Source organism: Denticeps clupeoides, chromosome 5 (assembly GCF_900700375.1).
Source record: "Denticeps clupeoides chromosome 5, fDenClu1.1, whole genome shotgun sequence".
NCBI classification, from domain to species: Eukaryota; Metazoa; Chordata; class Actinopteri; order Clupeiformes; family Denticipitidae; genus Denticeps; species Denticeps clupeoides.
In genome coordinates, this window is record NC_041711.1 from 15,493,170 (window position 1) to 15,510,590 (window position 17,421).

Sequence of the window (17,421 nt, forward strand, 5' to 3'; positions counted from 1 at the left end):
TTTATTTAAATGCACCACATTGAATAACAGTCGGGCTGGGCTGAATTCTGTTGGGCTTGGGCTGGCTCAGGCCTAGCTTTTTAGGGACGATTATAGGTCTTATATAGACTCTACATATCCTGTAGTGTAAAACAAGGAGAACAAAAACTGACAACTGCTGTTGTAATTAATCATTTTATGTGTATGTAGGAAGGAATTGGGGTTGAGGGGTCCTGGCTTGTGTTGGAACAGGCAAGGTTGGCACTTCATTTCCTGTGCTCAGGTGCATGAGTTAGATCAAGTCTCGATAGCGCATCCTATGACATAAGTTTGCCTCAGAGATCAGCATACGCTTTATACTGGGTCTCATACTGAGTTGTGTGTAGGTTAGAGGGTATAGCATAGCTGCTGTGGAGTTTTTTGTTTCCACTCACTACCCTACATATTATTGACCAATGGATTTTATGTTCAGTGTGGTTAAAGAGTGAGAGTTCACAGCAATACAGGAAAAAAAAAAAGCAATGCACGTAAACATGAAATCGCTTCACCAGGCAAGGCCATTTATAGAACATTCCACTTTATTGTCACATGCCACTTTCACCCACATGATTATAGCCAATGACAGTGAATAAAATTGTTTTCATCTTGACATAAATATACTTCAGCAACATATTCAGTAGGATCAGTTTCACTCACTTTCAGTGCCTCAGTACAAGTTTGAGCTAAATAAATAGGATAATCAGATCCCCGCATTCTACTAAAATAAAAAAAAAACTGCACTGGAATGATCTTTAAAACACCATGGTGAAAGACAACAGAAGAATATCTATAAACATCAACACCCAGATCCTTTTTGTTTGGGGGAAATATGATAGCAATCAGTTAACACATTTTTCACACAGTTCAGTCAAATGTGACAAAATCAATAGTCTGTACACGCTTTAACCCCAGGAAATATACAGCACACATCTACCAGCACATTTCAACAATAAATTAATATCACCGTATAAACAGTAGCATCTGAGATGTAGAGAGTAGGGCTTAATGCAGTGAGCGTTTTATTCTAAAACACATAAATGAAACAACTGTTTACCGGTAATAACAAGCTCACTAACTCCCACAATGACTGAACAAACACACACAAGACAGGACTGCAGTGGTGAGATGAGGAGGGTGGCTGGAGACTTCAGTCCAGTCGGATCTTCTGATTGGTCATCCGGTAGATGATGCTGTCGTAGCCAGGATCCATGTTCCACAGGTTGTAAGCGATGGCGATGACCGCCAAGACCAGGACAATCATGAGCCACAGAATGATGTTGAAGATGACTGCATATTGAAAGTTGTACTGATAGGCCAGGTTGTAGGGACGCTGCGAGTTACTCTGAAAAATAACATGAAAAGAAGAATAAATAAACAAATACTTCTACCCAAACATGTCAGTCAACAAGCATGATGGAACCAAGTAAGGACCCACAATCTGATTAGTTGCCAGAATGGAGCGAGATCGTCGGGTGAGTGGGGTTTCAAAGTTTTGCACCGTGACCACCTCAACCACAGCGTTGTTGCTGTAGACGCCGAAAACATCAGCAGCAAACTGAAAAAGAAGCAGACGTTTAGCGAGCAGACTGCATCACTGCATCACAACCACAATGACCAACTGCGCTACATGTTATGTACATTTTAGGAAGGTTCAACTCATTTACACATTCAGTAAAAAGCAGACACGATGACCTTACCTTCTGTAAAATGCTGGCCAGGATGCTGGTGGCGTCCTGGAACTGAGGGGAGTCCTTGCCGTAGTGCCGGCTGATTTCCTCCAGCCCAGACAGCTCTAGGGAGTAAAGGTCAGGGGCGTGGTCCTTCGCCAGGTGCCTGTGTCTCTGAAGCTGCAACACAGAGAACAGCACTGACTTCCCCTGCACCAGGAACTTGTGAATCCTGCAAGCTCCATGCTGGAGATCTCAGTGAAGATTTGGGGAGCCGATGAATGAAAATGCAATTTCCTTAGGATTTCCCAGTATAAATTGCACCATATGTAATAATTAAGTGCATTAAACTGTGTAACATTTGACAAAATGTCTAAGAATCAATACACTTCATGAAATACAGGCAACTTCTCAAATTCAGAGTTATCTGGCAGATCAAAGCAGCAAATGTGTATCACAATAAAACCTGATAATGTAAACTAGCCAAGAAGGTGTGATTCTCACCAGTGCAGAGATGTCATGGAGCACCTGAATCTCAGACAGGAAAAGCAGGTCTGCCTACAGTGCGTAATGGACAGGGGTCAGAATAATCATTAATATTGTTATGCATGTAAAAAATAAAATAAAAATCACACTTTTAACTGCACTATAAACTCTGAACGTAACTGAACCTCTCAATATATTAAATAGCAATAATAAAAAAAAAAACTCAATGCAAGGCTTCTGTACTGACCTTTTAAAACCTTAAAGAGATCAGCAACTATACATGCATATACACTAACACTTCCCATCCAAACTAATACTTGAGAGGTGCTGCAAAGACGAACAAGCAAAACTGGCCAAGGATACGTGCACAAAGTTTGTTCAAAAAGACTTGAGGCAGTAATTGCTTATAAAGGTACTCTTTCTGGATGCACTGCAGCTGCACCAGCTGTATGTACATTTTTTGCTATACCATCATTAAGAAGCCAAATGGGTTATGATAGGATGTTTTCATTCCTTCAATCATTAGAAGACGGCAAGTCTGACCATTTATGCAGTATGAGAACTCATTTTTACCTAAATGTAATTTTAAAAGGAAAAAAACATAGCATAAAAATAACCCACATTTAGTGTTACATTATAGTCCTCTGAAGTGACCTGCAAGTTGATCTATCATGAACGTGGCGCCCCCAGAGGGTTGACGGGAGAAATAACAGTTGACTTCAACTGTATTTTGTTTGTCGTCTGTTAAATAAGTGAGAGGCAGTACTACAGACCTCATTATTCCTGCTGAGGGAGTTGACAGGCAGGGAGTTGAGGATAGAGCCTTCCTGGGACAGACGCCCACGGATCTGCTGCAGGGTCACAGGAAGGTCTTCAAATACCGTGTTAGCCATTCCCATCATATACAGCCTCTGCATAGGAAAACAAATACATGCACCACATGTAATAATCAAAGCCATACATTAGAAGACTAAAAAGTTTGAGGACCTGTTGATATTTGGTTTGTAGCCTCAACACTGACGGTGGTAAGGAGTACACACAATGGATTACGGACCAAAGAATATCAGCATAAACATTAACAACGCAACTGTGTACAGATATGTGTGTACACCCGCTGCTGGCCTACAAATCCAAAGAAAAGCACCTATATAAGTTGCTCTTATATGGGTTCTTTAATATAGTCTGCCAAATGCTGTAAATGTAAAATGTAAATTTACAAGAATATTTCCCATTGACAGTCAAGCACTTCCTGTTACTGTTCAGTACAGCTCATCCACCAGTTGTTAACCACATGCATCAGTATTTCCAACACATTATGATAAGAACAACAATGCAACACTAGGAAAGGACCATCTTAAAATCAGCTCAGATTACACCTTACACTAAACAACTGAGATGACAGGACAGCGTCGCAACTCCTGCAAAGCTCATTTGTAGTCTTGGATATTCAGGGAAATATGTCTATGACTTAAAATGTTTGGAAATCCTATGGTGTAAGGCCAACATTACAAAACTCTCCACTCCTGTTTTATAGCTATCAAAAATATTTAAATGATTATTATGCAGTTAACAGAATCATGAAATAAAAATTTGCCTTCTTAAAACATTGGGGTCTTGTTCTGAAAGAGCAGGATTGGGCCAATGAAATTTTTAAACAAATTAAAATCTTAACATGAACTAGGGTTAGATGGTTAACAGTTTGGAACACCACCCATAAGATTATGATCAGACAACTGTGATATGACAAATAGTATGTGTGGAAGAACAAATGCAGCAGATGAGCAGGCCAGCAAGTACGATACACTTGCAAATGAAACATTTTATCAGAGACCTGGAAGCTGTGTGCGTCTTCATTAACAGAAATAATTCACCTGATTCTTCTTTATTTACATGATCCTGTCCCTCTGCAGAATGGCTGATAACTGCTTATGCCACGATCAATCAGTACATTTGTTAAACCTTCAGGAAACCAAGAGTGTCAAATGCTGCAATCACAGTAAAGCTCCCTGTCAAACTTGTTGCCTTGTTTGTTATTTTTCAAATTAAAAATATTTGTCACGTACAGTCATACACGGTATGATATGCAGTGAAATGCTTATAGACCTCAATATTGCAAAAATTTTTAACGTGTTATTCAATACTACTGTGTCTTCAATTTTATTCCATGATGTAAAAAAATAAATGAATATGTGAATCCAAACCATTGACTGCTCCTGTATTTTATTGCACTTTAATATAAGAGAAGTGTACAATCTAACATTGTCAAAGAATGTTAGATTTCTGTCAATCAGGCTTAAATGTCTCACCTCCTCACTTGGGGCCAACTGCAACACCACGGGTGTGCTGTCTGCAAACAGTGTGTGCACTGTGCTGGCAACGCTGTCGAGCGTAAAGGGCACGGGCTGAGGAGAGAAAACAGGAGAGGAAACAGAGAATGAGACATCGTCACATGACCATGAAAATGAGAAGTCCCTCTTGAGTAACAAGTGAGACATGTGATCTCCTGTTAGTAAAAAGGGGCGTCAGAAATATGTCTTACGTTGTCTAGAGGGTAAGAGGTTATGTTGTTGGGCAGACTGAGACTGTCCACTCCTCGAACCACTACCAGCACGTTAGCCCTTGGTCGCTGGAAAAGAGGACCTGCCTGAAGGCCAGGCCAATCCAGATCCTACAGAATGTAAAAGACAGACATGCTTTTACAGTTTTGTGAATGACACACTAAACTTATTTTAAATTATTACAACAAACAGGGAACGTACCTCATGTACAGAGAACCCCATGGTAAGTGCCACCAAAGATGGGACCTTCTCCCCAGAGATGGGCCACTGTCCATCTAGAAAAGTGACATACGAGGGGCTGCGCAGAACTGTCAGGCGGTCTCCCAAAACACCTAAATGAAACCGAGAACATGTGATTAGCATCATACTTACCTCACATTTACATTTCATACAATTGTAGGTTTAAGTCGTGTGCATCGGAAAAGGCTGTTTATGGTTTTATCCCAGTCATACGAATGGACGAGCCGCAGTCACATTACGTATTTACTGGGCAGTCATCATCTTATCCTGTAATTAAGCCCTTCATTCACTTCTACAGATATTATATTAGTGATCAAGAAAATTATACGAGAAATAAAATTGCTCAACTTGAGGGTTTTTACTAATCGTACATCTGTGCGGGTGATGCTAGCTGCTAACGATAATGGAGTGCTACAAGCTAAGCTAGTTAGCGCGAGGCAGACGACCACCGGACATCTGCTGCGTCTGCAAACAACAAACAGGAAACAATAAAGCGGACACCAAGCAAACGACGAGGCGCCGCAAACTCACCGCAAAATATACTTGTGCACGCAACAAGCAGCGAGTAGATCGACGGCCGCTTCATCCTTGGTATATCTCTGAAGGACTGCACTTCCTTACGCCAGTCACCTGACACGCTGCAGAAAGGACATCACGTGATGCGCACGGACAAAGCCCCACTTCTGCCGAGACATCCGACTCTGCCTTCAGTGCCATAGAGATCCAATAAGTAAAGCGACAAAAACATTTTTCTACCTAAAACGAAACGAATTTGGTACTAAATTGAAGTGTTTCCTATAGTATTAATCATATAGTTCTTAATTCTTTATGCCATTGAATATTTAACTCGACGTTGTCAAACTCACGAATCGACCGTCTTGTCTTTTTGATTTCCGCCCCTAAATGCGTCATCATGCGTTGAGGCTTTGGGATTTGCTGCCCCCTGCCGTTCGGACTTTGCAAGGCCAACTTCATTTAGTGAAAAAAACTTTCACTGGCAGGCGTCCCCTGCACCCGAAGCAGTGCTTCTCAAACAGGGGTGTGCATAGCGATGCCCATGGAACAGGCAGCAGGGTTGTTTTGCACCGAAGTGCAGTGAACGAACCGGCGGAGGAGGAGACAGACGAAGGTAACGAGACAAACGCACGTAAGATGAAGGAATCTCATGGTGACTGTGGTGGGAGATGAGGAAAGAGTGCCTTAAAACCAGTAATATAGGGCGCCATACATCCAGTGGCCGCCACAAACAGTGTTTCTTAAATCTAGTTGGTATCACCGTGCCTTAATATGAAAAGAAGAAGCCCACTTTTATTTACCTGCATAGCAAAGCCTATTAAATAGTAGCAGTATTAATAATAATACGGTTTAATATCCCAATTTTGTATTGTTGACCACAGTGTACCCTTTACCTAGAAGGCTTTGTCCGCTTGTTCTTCACACAGCCAGATTCATGGTAGGTCAGGTGACTGCATACACAGGTGAGTGCTTTCACTCCAGGAATTTCATTATGGCTAATAATGTCATGCTGTTCCCTATACACAACAGTGAACCTCGAATCTTGAACTTGGTTCCAAGCATTGGCTTTATTTCAAACTCTTTTACAATTAATTTGCTCTTTTTCTTGAAGTGCAGAAGAATGTCTGAACATTGCCTAGATGGCTCTGAAGCAGATAAGATGTCTTAAAAGAGAGATGATGAGATATTTAAATTACTGACAATAGGAATAATATTTTAATCACAGTGTAAACTGTACACATGACCGGACAGAAAAAAACACAAAATGTACGAGCCTTTAACTAATGCAGCTAATGCCTTCTGGTAAATATGCTGCATTCGTAAGAAGACTTACACTTCAAGATCCAGGAAACACACCACATCTTTAAACACTCACAACATTGGACTAAACCTGTAAATTCTACTATACTACTAACAATATCGTTTTTGCACTGTATGCATATTGATTGTCTTGTATAAGATTTGTATATCTGTAAATGTAATAAATAATGGTGCACAATGTATAAATGTGATTCTGATTTGTGTTTAAGGCTGTGTTTGGATAGTAATTGGCTGAAATGCTGTGTCTTGCTCTTACACAATGTGATTTATGACCTTTCTGACTCTGAGCCAGAGCTCTACATTGACATAAATTGATGGGCCTGAGCTTGGTTTTGTGGAAATGTAAAAGTTATCCAATAACTTAAATCCAGTATTAAATCAGTAGGGTATCTACAGGCACGTGCAGTAATCATGTGGGTTTTGCAGAGCTATTAGTTTGGATTAGCCAGGCCTTTCGATAAAAACGATTAAATGAATTGATTTCCACAGCTGCCTGGACCGCCGACTGCACCCCATCACAGCCTTTACTGCCACGCAGCCTGAACTTAGCAAGACTTTCTACTGTGATCCAGCGCTGCTTTCAGTAATAATATCCCCCTGTGGCCATGCAAACCTGGCACATGACAGATTTCTCTGTGAAAAAACAGCGCAACCTACTTCATCTGCAGTGCAACCACGTAGGTTGATTTTAATCCGTCAGTGTTGCCAGGTCTGCTGCCATTAGAGCCTAAACCAACCCGAATAAAAAAATGAAATATATGTCACTCCAGATATTAAAAGGTTCACACAACTCTCTCTCTCTGTGTAGAGGGGAGGGGGTAAATGGGTATCATGTGGCAGTCTCTCTCACAATATGTATGTGTTGTCTGTTGTTATAACCTACTATAGCAAACTCTTAATTCATCCTTTTTTGCCCTTCGTAATATATAGTTTAATCCTGACTTAATGGAATTACTACCATCTCCTTGCGTCCAATCATATATATTTATAATTATACAGCTATAACTCATGCAAATGTCGCACTTCCATCCCGCCGTTTTAAAGGAAGGAAATCCGCGGATCTGGCAACCCCCACAGTGTCGGCTGCGCTCTCCGCGGCGCCGCTTGGTGGCGCTGTGGTCACGCCGCCCGAACTTCGCCCGCCTCGCGGAGGCCGGAGGTCGTTAATGGCCACATTAGGAATTTACGTACCTGCCTTCAGCCCCTGATCACTTTTTTTTTTTATTATTATTTTGCGCTTCCAGAGTTTAATCCAATGAAATGTTTACTGTCGCGCTTTATCAGAGCCGTGCGACCAGAAGCGGAACCAGACGTCGTGCGGCCTGCGCCAAGTCCTCCCGGTTCTGCACGTTCCCACACGTGACGGTTCACGAAACCGGGAAACCGCGAAGTTCTGGAAAGAACGTGTTCAAGCCGCTCTCTTCACCGCCTTTATTTCACCGCCGCCGCGGCTGGTCGTCTCCTGCGGCCGGATTCGGTTCGAGGGAGCGGGGCGGAGCGGCCCGGTAGCGGGTGGGTGTGGGCGGACCGCGTGGAATAAACCGACGAAAGGTGGAAAGCTGAACCGACTCGTGTCGAGTAACACGTGGCCGGGTCTGAAGGTCCGATCCCGCTCCGGAACGCACGGAGAGACACCGCGCCGTCCGCGTCTTTGTTGTCGCGATGAATGGCGCTCGTCACGTCCCCGCGGGCCTCGCGCGAGCCGCTCGATCCCGTGACCCGGGGTCGCGGCGGGGGGGGTCGCGGGCTGCCGCTGTCCGTCACGCAGCCGCTCTCCAGGCTCTCGGCAATCCTATTAGGGGATCGCGGCGCGTGGGTGTGTGGGCCCGGCGTTCGCGGCAACGAAATGGAAAATAATGTTCGGCCCACGCAGGATATTAAAACATATGAATCCTATAATAAAAAAAAGCAAATAAACAGGATCGGAAGCACGCGATATATAATGTCGAATATACAATGTAAAAATAGTAGAAAAAAAAGTATATATAAATGTACAAACTCTTATCGCCACAAACGTTAGGATTACGACTATTTTGTGGGAAGACAACTGTTTTGTGTAATTTTTATCAGCTATAATTATTAGTATTATTTTTTTTTTACTTTTGTAATAACGTGGAGAGGGTCTGGTTCCCACTTCACGACGGGGGAATACATAAAAGATATAAATAAATTCACGTGAGTTTTGGTTTTGTTTACGCCGCGACGCCTCATTTGCGCGCCCCGCTCTCTCTCTCTCTCTCTCCCCCCTCCTCTCTCGCTCGCTCGTGTTTTATTTCACGCGAGCGTGGCGCGGAGTGTGCTGGCTTTATGGTAATTGCGGTTCCCCGCCTGGCCTTCTGGGTAGAGTACGGCTGGGGCGCGTCGCGCAGCCCTCATTCTCCGCGGCGCGGTCACAGGCGGCGGTCGTGCGGCGACGGGAGCCGAGCCGAGCGGGGGACGAGGAACCGACTGCGCCAGGCGCGGGGACGGCGTGCTTGTTGTCTGCGAAGCCCAACATGGCGCTGCGTGGCTTTATCGGGCTGAATTAGACCCGCGCCGAACCCGGAACCGAGCGGGACGGAGGATGGTTTTATGCGACGTTTCCCACGAGCGGATCTACGGCGACACTTTGGAGAGTTGACGTTCCGTTCCAGCCGGGGAAAATAAAAGTGCGTGCTGTGGATCTGACTTTTTACTTTGACTGAGATGTTCGTCTGACTCGGGCGCCCGACAACTTCGCGCCGGTGGAGGACGAGAAAAAAACCCGAGTGGGAAAAGCCGGGTCCCGCTGCGTGGGGTTTCGTGTTGGGAATTTAACATTCTGGTAAGAGCGTTTCCACTTTTCCACGCGGTTCTCTGCTGCTGCTTCTCGTGTTTTTTTTTATTTTTATCTTCCTTTCTTCGCGTCGGACCCCACGGAGCCCCCGACCGCGCCGACGTCCGTCTCGCAAGTTCCTGTCGGAGCGTGGCGCCTGACGGCGAGTTTCCTCTCGGGTCGTGTACTTTATTCTCCTTTTTTTTTTACGGAGGTGGGGAAGGAACGAAACGTCCCCCGTCAGTCATTTCTGTAATGAATTCCCACTTCGGGGGACTTTCCAGGTCGCCCCGCCGCGCTCCCGGGGAGGAGGAGGGAAGACCGGGGAGCCTCTCGAACCTCGATCGCCAAAGTGCGCGTCTGGTTTATATATTTTTATTTTATCACCGCGAGGTTATCGATTTGGAGCCTCGCCCGGTTTTTATGGCGATCGCGGCTCCGCGGTTTTACGCGTTTGGAGGTCACCCTCCTCCTCCTCTTCCTCCTCCGGCGGCGCGGGGATTTACATCGCGCCCGCCGATCAGCCGGCATTAGCCGCTTTCCGGCGTGGTGCGGGGGGACCACGCGGTTAAAGTGTGTGTGTGTGGGGGGGGTTATTCCCTCCGGCTGGTGCGTGGTGAAGGTCGGAGAACAGCGACACGTGTCCGGTACGCGCCGAACACTTTTTATTTCCCGCGAAGTTGCTCGGCGAAGTTGCGGCGGCGCCCGGATACCGAATTTACCGTCTCTACACCGACCTCTTAGAACGCGGCGAGGTGAACGTCTCGAACGGTTCGAATTTACTTTCCAAAGTGTCCGGCGGGGCGTTCGGGTTCCACTTCACACACACACACACACACACGCGGAGCAGTGTGCCGTAAACCCGTGTACTCTGCGCACCGGATCACGCGCCACCGCGTACGGTCCGTCCGATGAGAGTCGTGCGGTGTGTGTGTGTGTGTGTGTGGGGGGGGGTCACCTGGGACCCCGAATTGTTCCGCCGCTTTTAAGCTTTTGAGAGAATTCTGTCCCCGGGGGTGACGGGGCTGATTTGCATGACTTGGACTCCCGTAGAACGGCGGGCATGAATAACGCGGTGGAGCCACGGGCTTTTGTGATCACGCGGCTTTGTGTGGACACGGAGGAGGAGGGGGGTCCGAGTCGTCGTGGGGGTGGGGTGTTTACTTTTTTGGCGCTTGGTTGGAGCCCGACGCGCCGGTCCGAGGTTCTCGCTGCTGGCCGAAAGCCCCGTTTCCTGAACGGAACGTTTTGAAAACAGAACTTTTACCTTGAAAACGACCCGGAGCCGATAAAGGTCGTTTATTCCGAGGCCTTTTAAAAAGGCGCGCACGGCGCGGGGAGGAGGACCGCGGCCGCGCAGCTCGGGTTTCGGGGTCGTGGCTCCCGCAGGAGGCGTCACGGTGCGCGATTGAAGTTTTCTCTCCCGGTCCCGGCCTCCCACGGGACGACGGGGCCTGAAACCGGAGAGCCCCGCGGGAGGACGCCGGCGGCGCCTGCGCATTGTTCTCCGGACGGCGGGGAGAAAAGAAAAAGGAACTTAACGCACGTTTCACTTCGGTCGAGTTCTGGTCGCAAAAAAAAAACGAAAAAAAGAACTCGGCAGGCGCCGAGGGATTGTGAAAGGTTCATTTTAACACGCGCGACAAATCCCCGCATTCCCGGCCTACCGATACGCGCGTCATTGCGTGCAGCTTATTCCGTTCAGGACACGTAAATACGACGCGCTGCGCTGTACAGGACACTCCGTGTCGCGCAACACCAACCTGCCGTGAACTGACACATCGTGGACATTTTACCACGTTCAGAAAAAAGTTAACAACGTTTATTTGGCGCAGAACGCTGGATGTCCCGTTAACGTCAGAAGAAGGCGCGGCGGCCTGGAAATACTTTTGGGTCGAATATCTTTCATTTTATTTTTTTTATAACTATATATAAATAGTTTCCTTTCTTCCTCCCAGCCATTCCGATCCCGATGTTTGACCGGACCTGGGAAGTCCGTGGAATTCTTTCGACTCTTCCCTCCGCGTGTCGGTAATAAAACGCGCGGCTGCGGCGGCGGCTCCGCGCCCGGGAATGCTGGCCGGCTGCCACGCGGGCCCGGCGGTGAGCTCCGCCCGGAGGGAGGGGGGCCCGCCGACCGGCTTTAGGTGTCGATTACGGGAGCCGCGGTGGAAGCTGCTCCCGAGACGCGAACGCCTGTCATTCCCCGCCTTTCAGCCGCGTGTTTTAGTCCCGTCAAGTTGGCGCGCTGGCGGCGGTACGCGCCGTGTCCTTGGCGTCTCCCCCAGACGAACAAAGGATGTCGCCGCAGAAAACGAGCGTCAATACCGACATTCCACGGGCCTGGAGGTGCTAGTAGCCTAGTGGGTAACACACTCGCCTATGAACCAGAAGACCCGGGTTCAAATCCCATTGTGTCCCTGAGCAAGACACTTAACCCTAAGTATCTCCAGGGGGGGACTGTCCCTGTAACTACTGATTGTAAGTCGCTCTGGATAAGGGCGTCTGATAAATGCTGTAAATGTAAAATGTAAAGGCCTCGGATGGCTCTCCCTGCAGTGAACGATTAACGCTCGATAATGTCGCATCGCGCAAAAAAAGCCGACAAAGAAATGAAAACATCCCCCAATTCTTCGTATGAGTCGAACCGACCGACTAATAACCGTAAAACGTCTCTCCGTTTGTTTATCTCTTTATCTCTTTAAAACGGGGGCAATTAACCGGGCGCTGGCTGAGCGCCACCCCTCCTCCACCGTGGGACCGTCACCCCGCTTACCCGGTTAAAACCCGGGTCACCGGAGCCCCGGGACTCCCGCAGCCGGTCGTGGGTGCGATGAAAAGAATGAAGCCGACCGGCGTGTCGCGGCGACTCGGGATTCTCCGCGCAGTCGCCGACGCGTCCGAGGCCGCTGCTTTAAATATTAACACGCGCTGCATAATTAATCGTTGTAGTTTTTCGTTTCGCTTCGAATGCAGAGAGCGGCGAAGGGCGAGTCGGCCGGCCGGTCGCGGCGATGAGCGTCGTGATGAAATTTGACGGCCATCTTGCGTCCTCGTCCTCTTCTCGGCATGGACGTGTAGGGCGCAGGAAGAAGGCCGCTGCAGGCCCGAGCAGAAGTGTGTGTGTGTGTGTGTGTGTGTGTGTGTGTGTGTGTGTGTGTGTGTGTGTGTGTGAGAGAGCTGCGTGTGATGTCAGTTGGTCACCGATTGAGTCATTGTGGTTTGAATCTTGTACCACGTTGCGTCTGCATCAAACCAGAGAGTCGAAGCTGAAGCCGGATTGAAGACGGTCAGATGTAAAACGCCTTGCTATGCACATGCCGTTTGGTAAAATAACATCCTTTTGTACTTTATCTCAACAGGGCATTGCCAAAGCGTTATGGTGAAGTCCAAGATATACTTAATAAACTAACAAAGGAAAAAAAAAAAAAAAAAAGAGAACACTCAAAGCATGGTAAGATTAAATACATATCAACTATCAAACATCTATCCGTAATTATTATTTTTTTGTTGTATAGAATATAACCGTCTCCAGGCATCAGTGTTAGTTGTCAGGTCTTGAGCTGATATGCCCAGTTAGCAGTCCCTGAGTAAATAACTTATCGGCATAATAAATTCTTTGAGGAATGAATGCAACAAGGTCATTTGCTCTTTGTGTAACTGTGGATTTAACTGTACTGCAGTATTATAAGCGGTGGCAATGTTTAAGTAAACCTACAGGTTAATCATTAGTTGTAAAGAAAAAAAATTATAATAATAATTTCAGTGCCTGTGATTTAAAGGAAAATAATTTTCTCCTTGAGCTCATATTTAAAATGTAATAATGTTACCTGTTTTTTTTTTTTTTTTTTTTAATCTGTGTGCATTTTTTTTATTTTTCCTATGCTGCCTCTTTGGCTGCTCTCAGGTGGATGCGAGTGCAGCTTGCAGGATGAACCCACTTGCTGCACTTGGCATTGATCGAAGTGGCCTAATGCGGGAGAGCCTCCGCGTTCATGGAGGAATGGTATATCCTCCAGGAATACGTACATTGCCTACAGAAAAGGCCAGAGAGGGCGCTTCGCTTCCCTTGGGGTATGTCCCTGATCTTCTCTACAAGCCGGATGTGTCCCTGGACGGCAGGAAGCAAACAAATGGCTATGTTGGCCTTTACAAAAGTCCACCGCCTGGCCTGCAGAAGCCGATGGTGGTGCCAGGGGCAGGAGCAGACACCTTAGGGCTCGACCGAAGAGTCGATAAGCCGCCAGAGCTTGGCCTGAATGGCAGCAGCAGTTTCCTCAGACTACCTTGGGTGAGCCCTTACCATGAAGCTGCAATGTACCCGTTCCTGGATTCCAGCAAGTACATGTACAAAACATCGATCATGTCACAGCCCCCCACCTACTTATCCCAGCATCTGGCCTACCAGTCCTTGTGCGCGGGAGCTGGTGGAAGTGCAGCCGGGGCGGAGCGACTCTTCTACGTGCCCCCGTACCCCTCTCCCATGGCCTCACCTCTTGCCCCACCTATGAGAATCCCCACAGCAAGCGTTGCACCAAATACTCTCTCTCCACTGATGCACTGCCAGGACAAAAGCATGCAGAGCATCGGGCCAAGGATCCACCACGAGCCATTTGGGCAACAGCTTCAGCCCCAATCCCACCTCTCGTCCCACAGTGGGAGCGGTGGCAGTAGCAGTAACGGTAGCAGCAGCGGCGGCAGCAAGTCCAGCCGGACGCAGTCCGGCAAGAGCTCCAGCTCCGGTGCCACCAGCAGCAGTGTTAGCAGCAGCGGCGGCAGCATGAGCAGCAGCGCCTGTCCCCCTGTGGACACCAGCCCTGCGCTGGTGATGCAGTCACCGCGCTCCACCGCCAGGCCCCTGCCGCAGCCCTCTGTCCCGGTCCCTCCCCCACCCCCTCTCATTGATAGCACTTTGAATTCCCCCAAAACCATATTTCGAAGCCCCTCGTCGTCGTCTTCGCCGTCAATGTCCCACCCTTTCTACGTGACCACTGTGGCATCTGAGCACCGTTCACCGGTACGTTCATCTGCCCACAAATCCAAATCCAAAGAAGGGAGCTCTGAGCACAGAAGCGGCCAGACGGAAAGGAAGGGGAGCAAGTCTCCTTCGAAGACCTCCCCCTCTGACAAACCGGCGTCACAGGCTCCTACCAAAGACCCTGCGGACAAACCATTGGATTTGTCTGCCAAGATTATGGATTTTGAGGGGCTTCCTAATGGATACCCCGCAAAACTTGAGGCCTTGGCTAAACTGGGATACTCTCCTGCTGCTCGTTATGGACTTCCTCCCAACCACGAGCTGCTGAAAGAGACACTCTCTCCCCCTACCACGTCTTCTGTGGCTGGCACTTCCTCGAAAACCTCGGAGAGGCCCGAAATCATTAGCACTTTACACTCCTCCTGGGTAGTGCCTAGCTCTGCCCCTGCCCCCAACCCTGAGTCGAACCAGAACAAAGGGTCCTCTGTGATCAAAAACAAGAATCTGGAGCATGTGATGCCCCAGCAGAGGAGTTCGTCCTGCCCAAGGATTGGAGAGTCCAATTCGGCCGTTGTGCCCAATCCCACCCCTGTAGTCGTGACGCCTGCCGGTCGCCCTGCCTCAGCATCGCCATCGCCGAAGGTCAATGGCGAGTGGCCCAAGTCCAGTCCGACGGCACTGGAAAAACCTCCAGCGACCGGCCGTGCAAGCAGCCACCCCTCGTCTGCCAAATCTGTTAAAACCCCTAAAAAAGCGGAGGCTCAAGACATCCCCTACAAACCTCAGCACCCTCACTTGGAGAATGGCCACCCACCTGGCCATCTGTACATGCCCCAGAGCGAGGCCTATCTGACCCACAACTTAGCATATGCTAACCGGTATCTCCCGTACTCGGTCCCCGAGATGCCCCTCTCTCACTTACCGTTGCCTGGCAAGGGCCCGGTGTACCCCCATCCTGTTCTGCTCGCCAGCAGCACGCTTTACCCCGCTCACTTGCCCCCGAAGCCTGGCCTCCCATATGGAATCCCACCTGGCCATGGAGAGTACCTGACGTACCATGACTCTCAGGAAATGGTGCATCCCCTCATGTCTCCCCACCTCAGCATGGACCCCAAAGTCGGCGAACGGCTCGAGTTGAGACCGAGGCCCCCTGATAAGCCGTGGCACGTCGAAGAGTCCCCGTACAAAAGGCCGGGCGCCTCCGAGTGCGACGCGATCTACAAGTCGGAGCGCGAGGCAGAGAAACCGGATTGCCACGGCCCCAAGCAGCAGAACAAGCCGTACGCCGCGGCCGGGGGGAAGGAGGACATCGTTTGCATCGACTTGATCCAAGACTACACAGATGGCGGCTCTCAGGCAAACAAATACAGCGTGATCACTGCCAAGAGGCGAGATCCCACCAAGCTTGGCGGCGGCGGCGGGGGCGCCCCGGTCGGCGAGGGGAAGGAGCCAGCGCTCATGCAGGTCCTGCTCTCCGGCCAGCCGGCCGAGCCGCGGCCAGCGGAGGCGGGCGGCCAGCCCCGGCCCCAGGAGCTGAGCGACGGCGCCGTCCCGGCCGCCTGCCTGCGCCCCGGCTCGCCCTGCCCCAGTCAGGGCGACGAGAGCCCCGCCGAGCGCAGCCCCCTGACCGACCTGCTGGAGGAGCAGACGCAGCGCTGCGCCAGGACCTCCGGGGATCGGACCTCCGAGGACGTGGACTTCAAGGCTGATAAGCATGGGGGCGGTGGTGCAAGAGGAGGCAACTTTGTGGATTTGGGGAAGGAAGTCCCGGAGGACCGGGAATCCCATGAGGAGGAGGAGGAAGGGGTCCACGGCTCGTTGAAAAGCAAACGGTCCAGTTTGGCCAAGAGGATCGCCAACTCGTCAGGCTACGTGGGCGACCGCTTCAAGTGCGTCACCACTGAGCTGTATGCTGATTCCAGCAAACTGAGCCGGGAGCAACGTGCCCTTCAGGTGAGTGTTTCAATCTTTGTCTTTATCTGGGTGTCTTTTGCTTATTATTATAAAAATTTTTTTATTGTAGCTCATTGTTTCTTTTTCACTCTGTGGCTGCTTCTAATATTACCCGAAATACTCACAGCTCTGCAGTGGTTGTAAATCTGACCTACAGAGGAGCAAAAAAAATTAAAAACCCCACAGCTCTTGTGTGAGGGTACTTAGCTTTGGGAACCGTCTCACCTCTAGGTGAGAGAATCCACGTCAGCGTGTCAGGAATAGCAAGGCCGGGAGCCGCCGTAATTACGTTTGGCCGTTGCCCTCTCACCCCTTTCCCTTCCTTCATGTCGGTGCTCCCCCGCTGGGAGCTTGCGCGGCGCTCCTTGCCAGCATCGCTTTAGTTCGCGGTTAGTCGCAGAAAGAGTTAATGCGACACACAGCCATGGCTGCGTTGCGCGGCCGAGCAGAAATGTGTGTGCCGTGGCCTTACGGCCTCCAAGCGCTGCAGGCAACTGTTAACCTGCGGGTCATCCTGGGAGGCGCGCGTGTGTGTGTGTGTGTGTGTGTGTGTGTGTGTGTGTGTGTTAGGGCACCCCTCCCCTCTTCCTTCCTGAAGGGCTCTTCTCTCCCCACCCAAGAACTCACACACACACACACACACACACGCTCGCATCCCCAGGCTCCTTTCACTGCGCGCTCCGGCTGCACTCGCATCTTAAGCGAAAATCCGGCCCATTCACTCACGATGTGAAGGATTAGCTCTCCTTGCTGTCTGCTACAGTAGTCTGCAGATTCTGCCAGACCTACCGTAGTAAAAAAAAAAGTAAAAATAAAAATGTAACCGTATTTTACATTCTAATTCGAGACTAGTCACGGAAGCGACTAAACTGACCTCATTAAACGGGAATG

General features: G+C 49.1%; 2 protein-coding genes across 4 annotated transcripts in view; one reads left to right on the forward strand and one right to left on the reverse strand.

The window, feature by feature from the left end:
• Positions 1-535: 535 nt before the first annotated feature.
• Positions 536-5,607, reverse strand: LOC114790748 (renin receptor-like). The gene is made up of 9 exons (XM_028981058.1): positions 5,501-5,607; positions 4,931-5,061; positions 4,711-4,839; positions 4,478-4,573; positions 2,945-3,082; positions 2,190-2,243; positions 1,716-1,865; positions 1,454-1,573; positions 536-1,360 (listed from the first exon to the last, which is right to left on the reverse strand). Exons 1-9 carry the CDS (start codon positions 5,553-5,555, stop codon positions 1,166-1,168), a joined length of 1,068 nt encoding a protein of 355 aa, XP_028836891.1. The 5' UTR covers positions 5,556-5,607; the 3' UTR covers positions 536-1,165.
• A 3,490-nt stretch (positions 5,608-9,097) lies between these two features.
• Positions 9,098-17,421, forward strand: part of bcor (BCL6 corepressor) — a 32,197-nt gene continuing 23,873 nt past the window's right edge. For all 3 annotated transcript variants that reach the window (XM_028981378.1, XM_028981380.1, XM_028981379.1), the window contains exons 1-3: positions 9,098-9,608; positions 12,962-13,053; positions 13,507-16,530. In XM_028981378.1, coding sequence (XP_028837211.1) covers positions 13,051-13,053; positions 13,507-16,530 — 3,027 coding nt within the window. In that variant the 5' untranslated portion in view covers positions 9,098-9,608; positions 12,962-13,050. The remainder of the gene's footprint in view (positions 9,609-12,961; positions 13,054-13,506; positions 16,531-17,421) is intronic.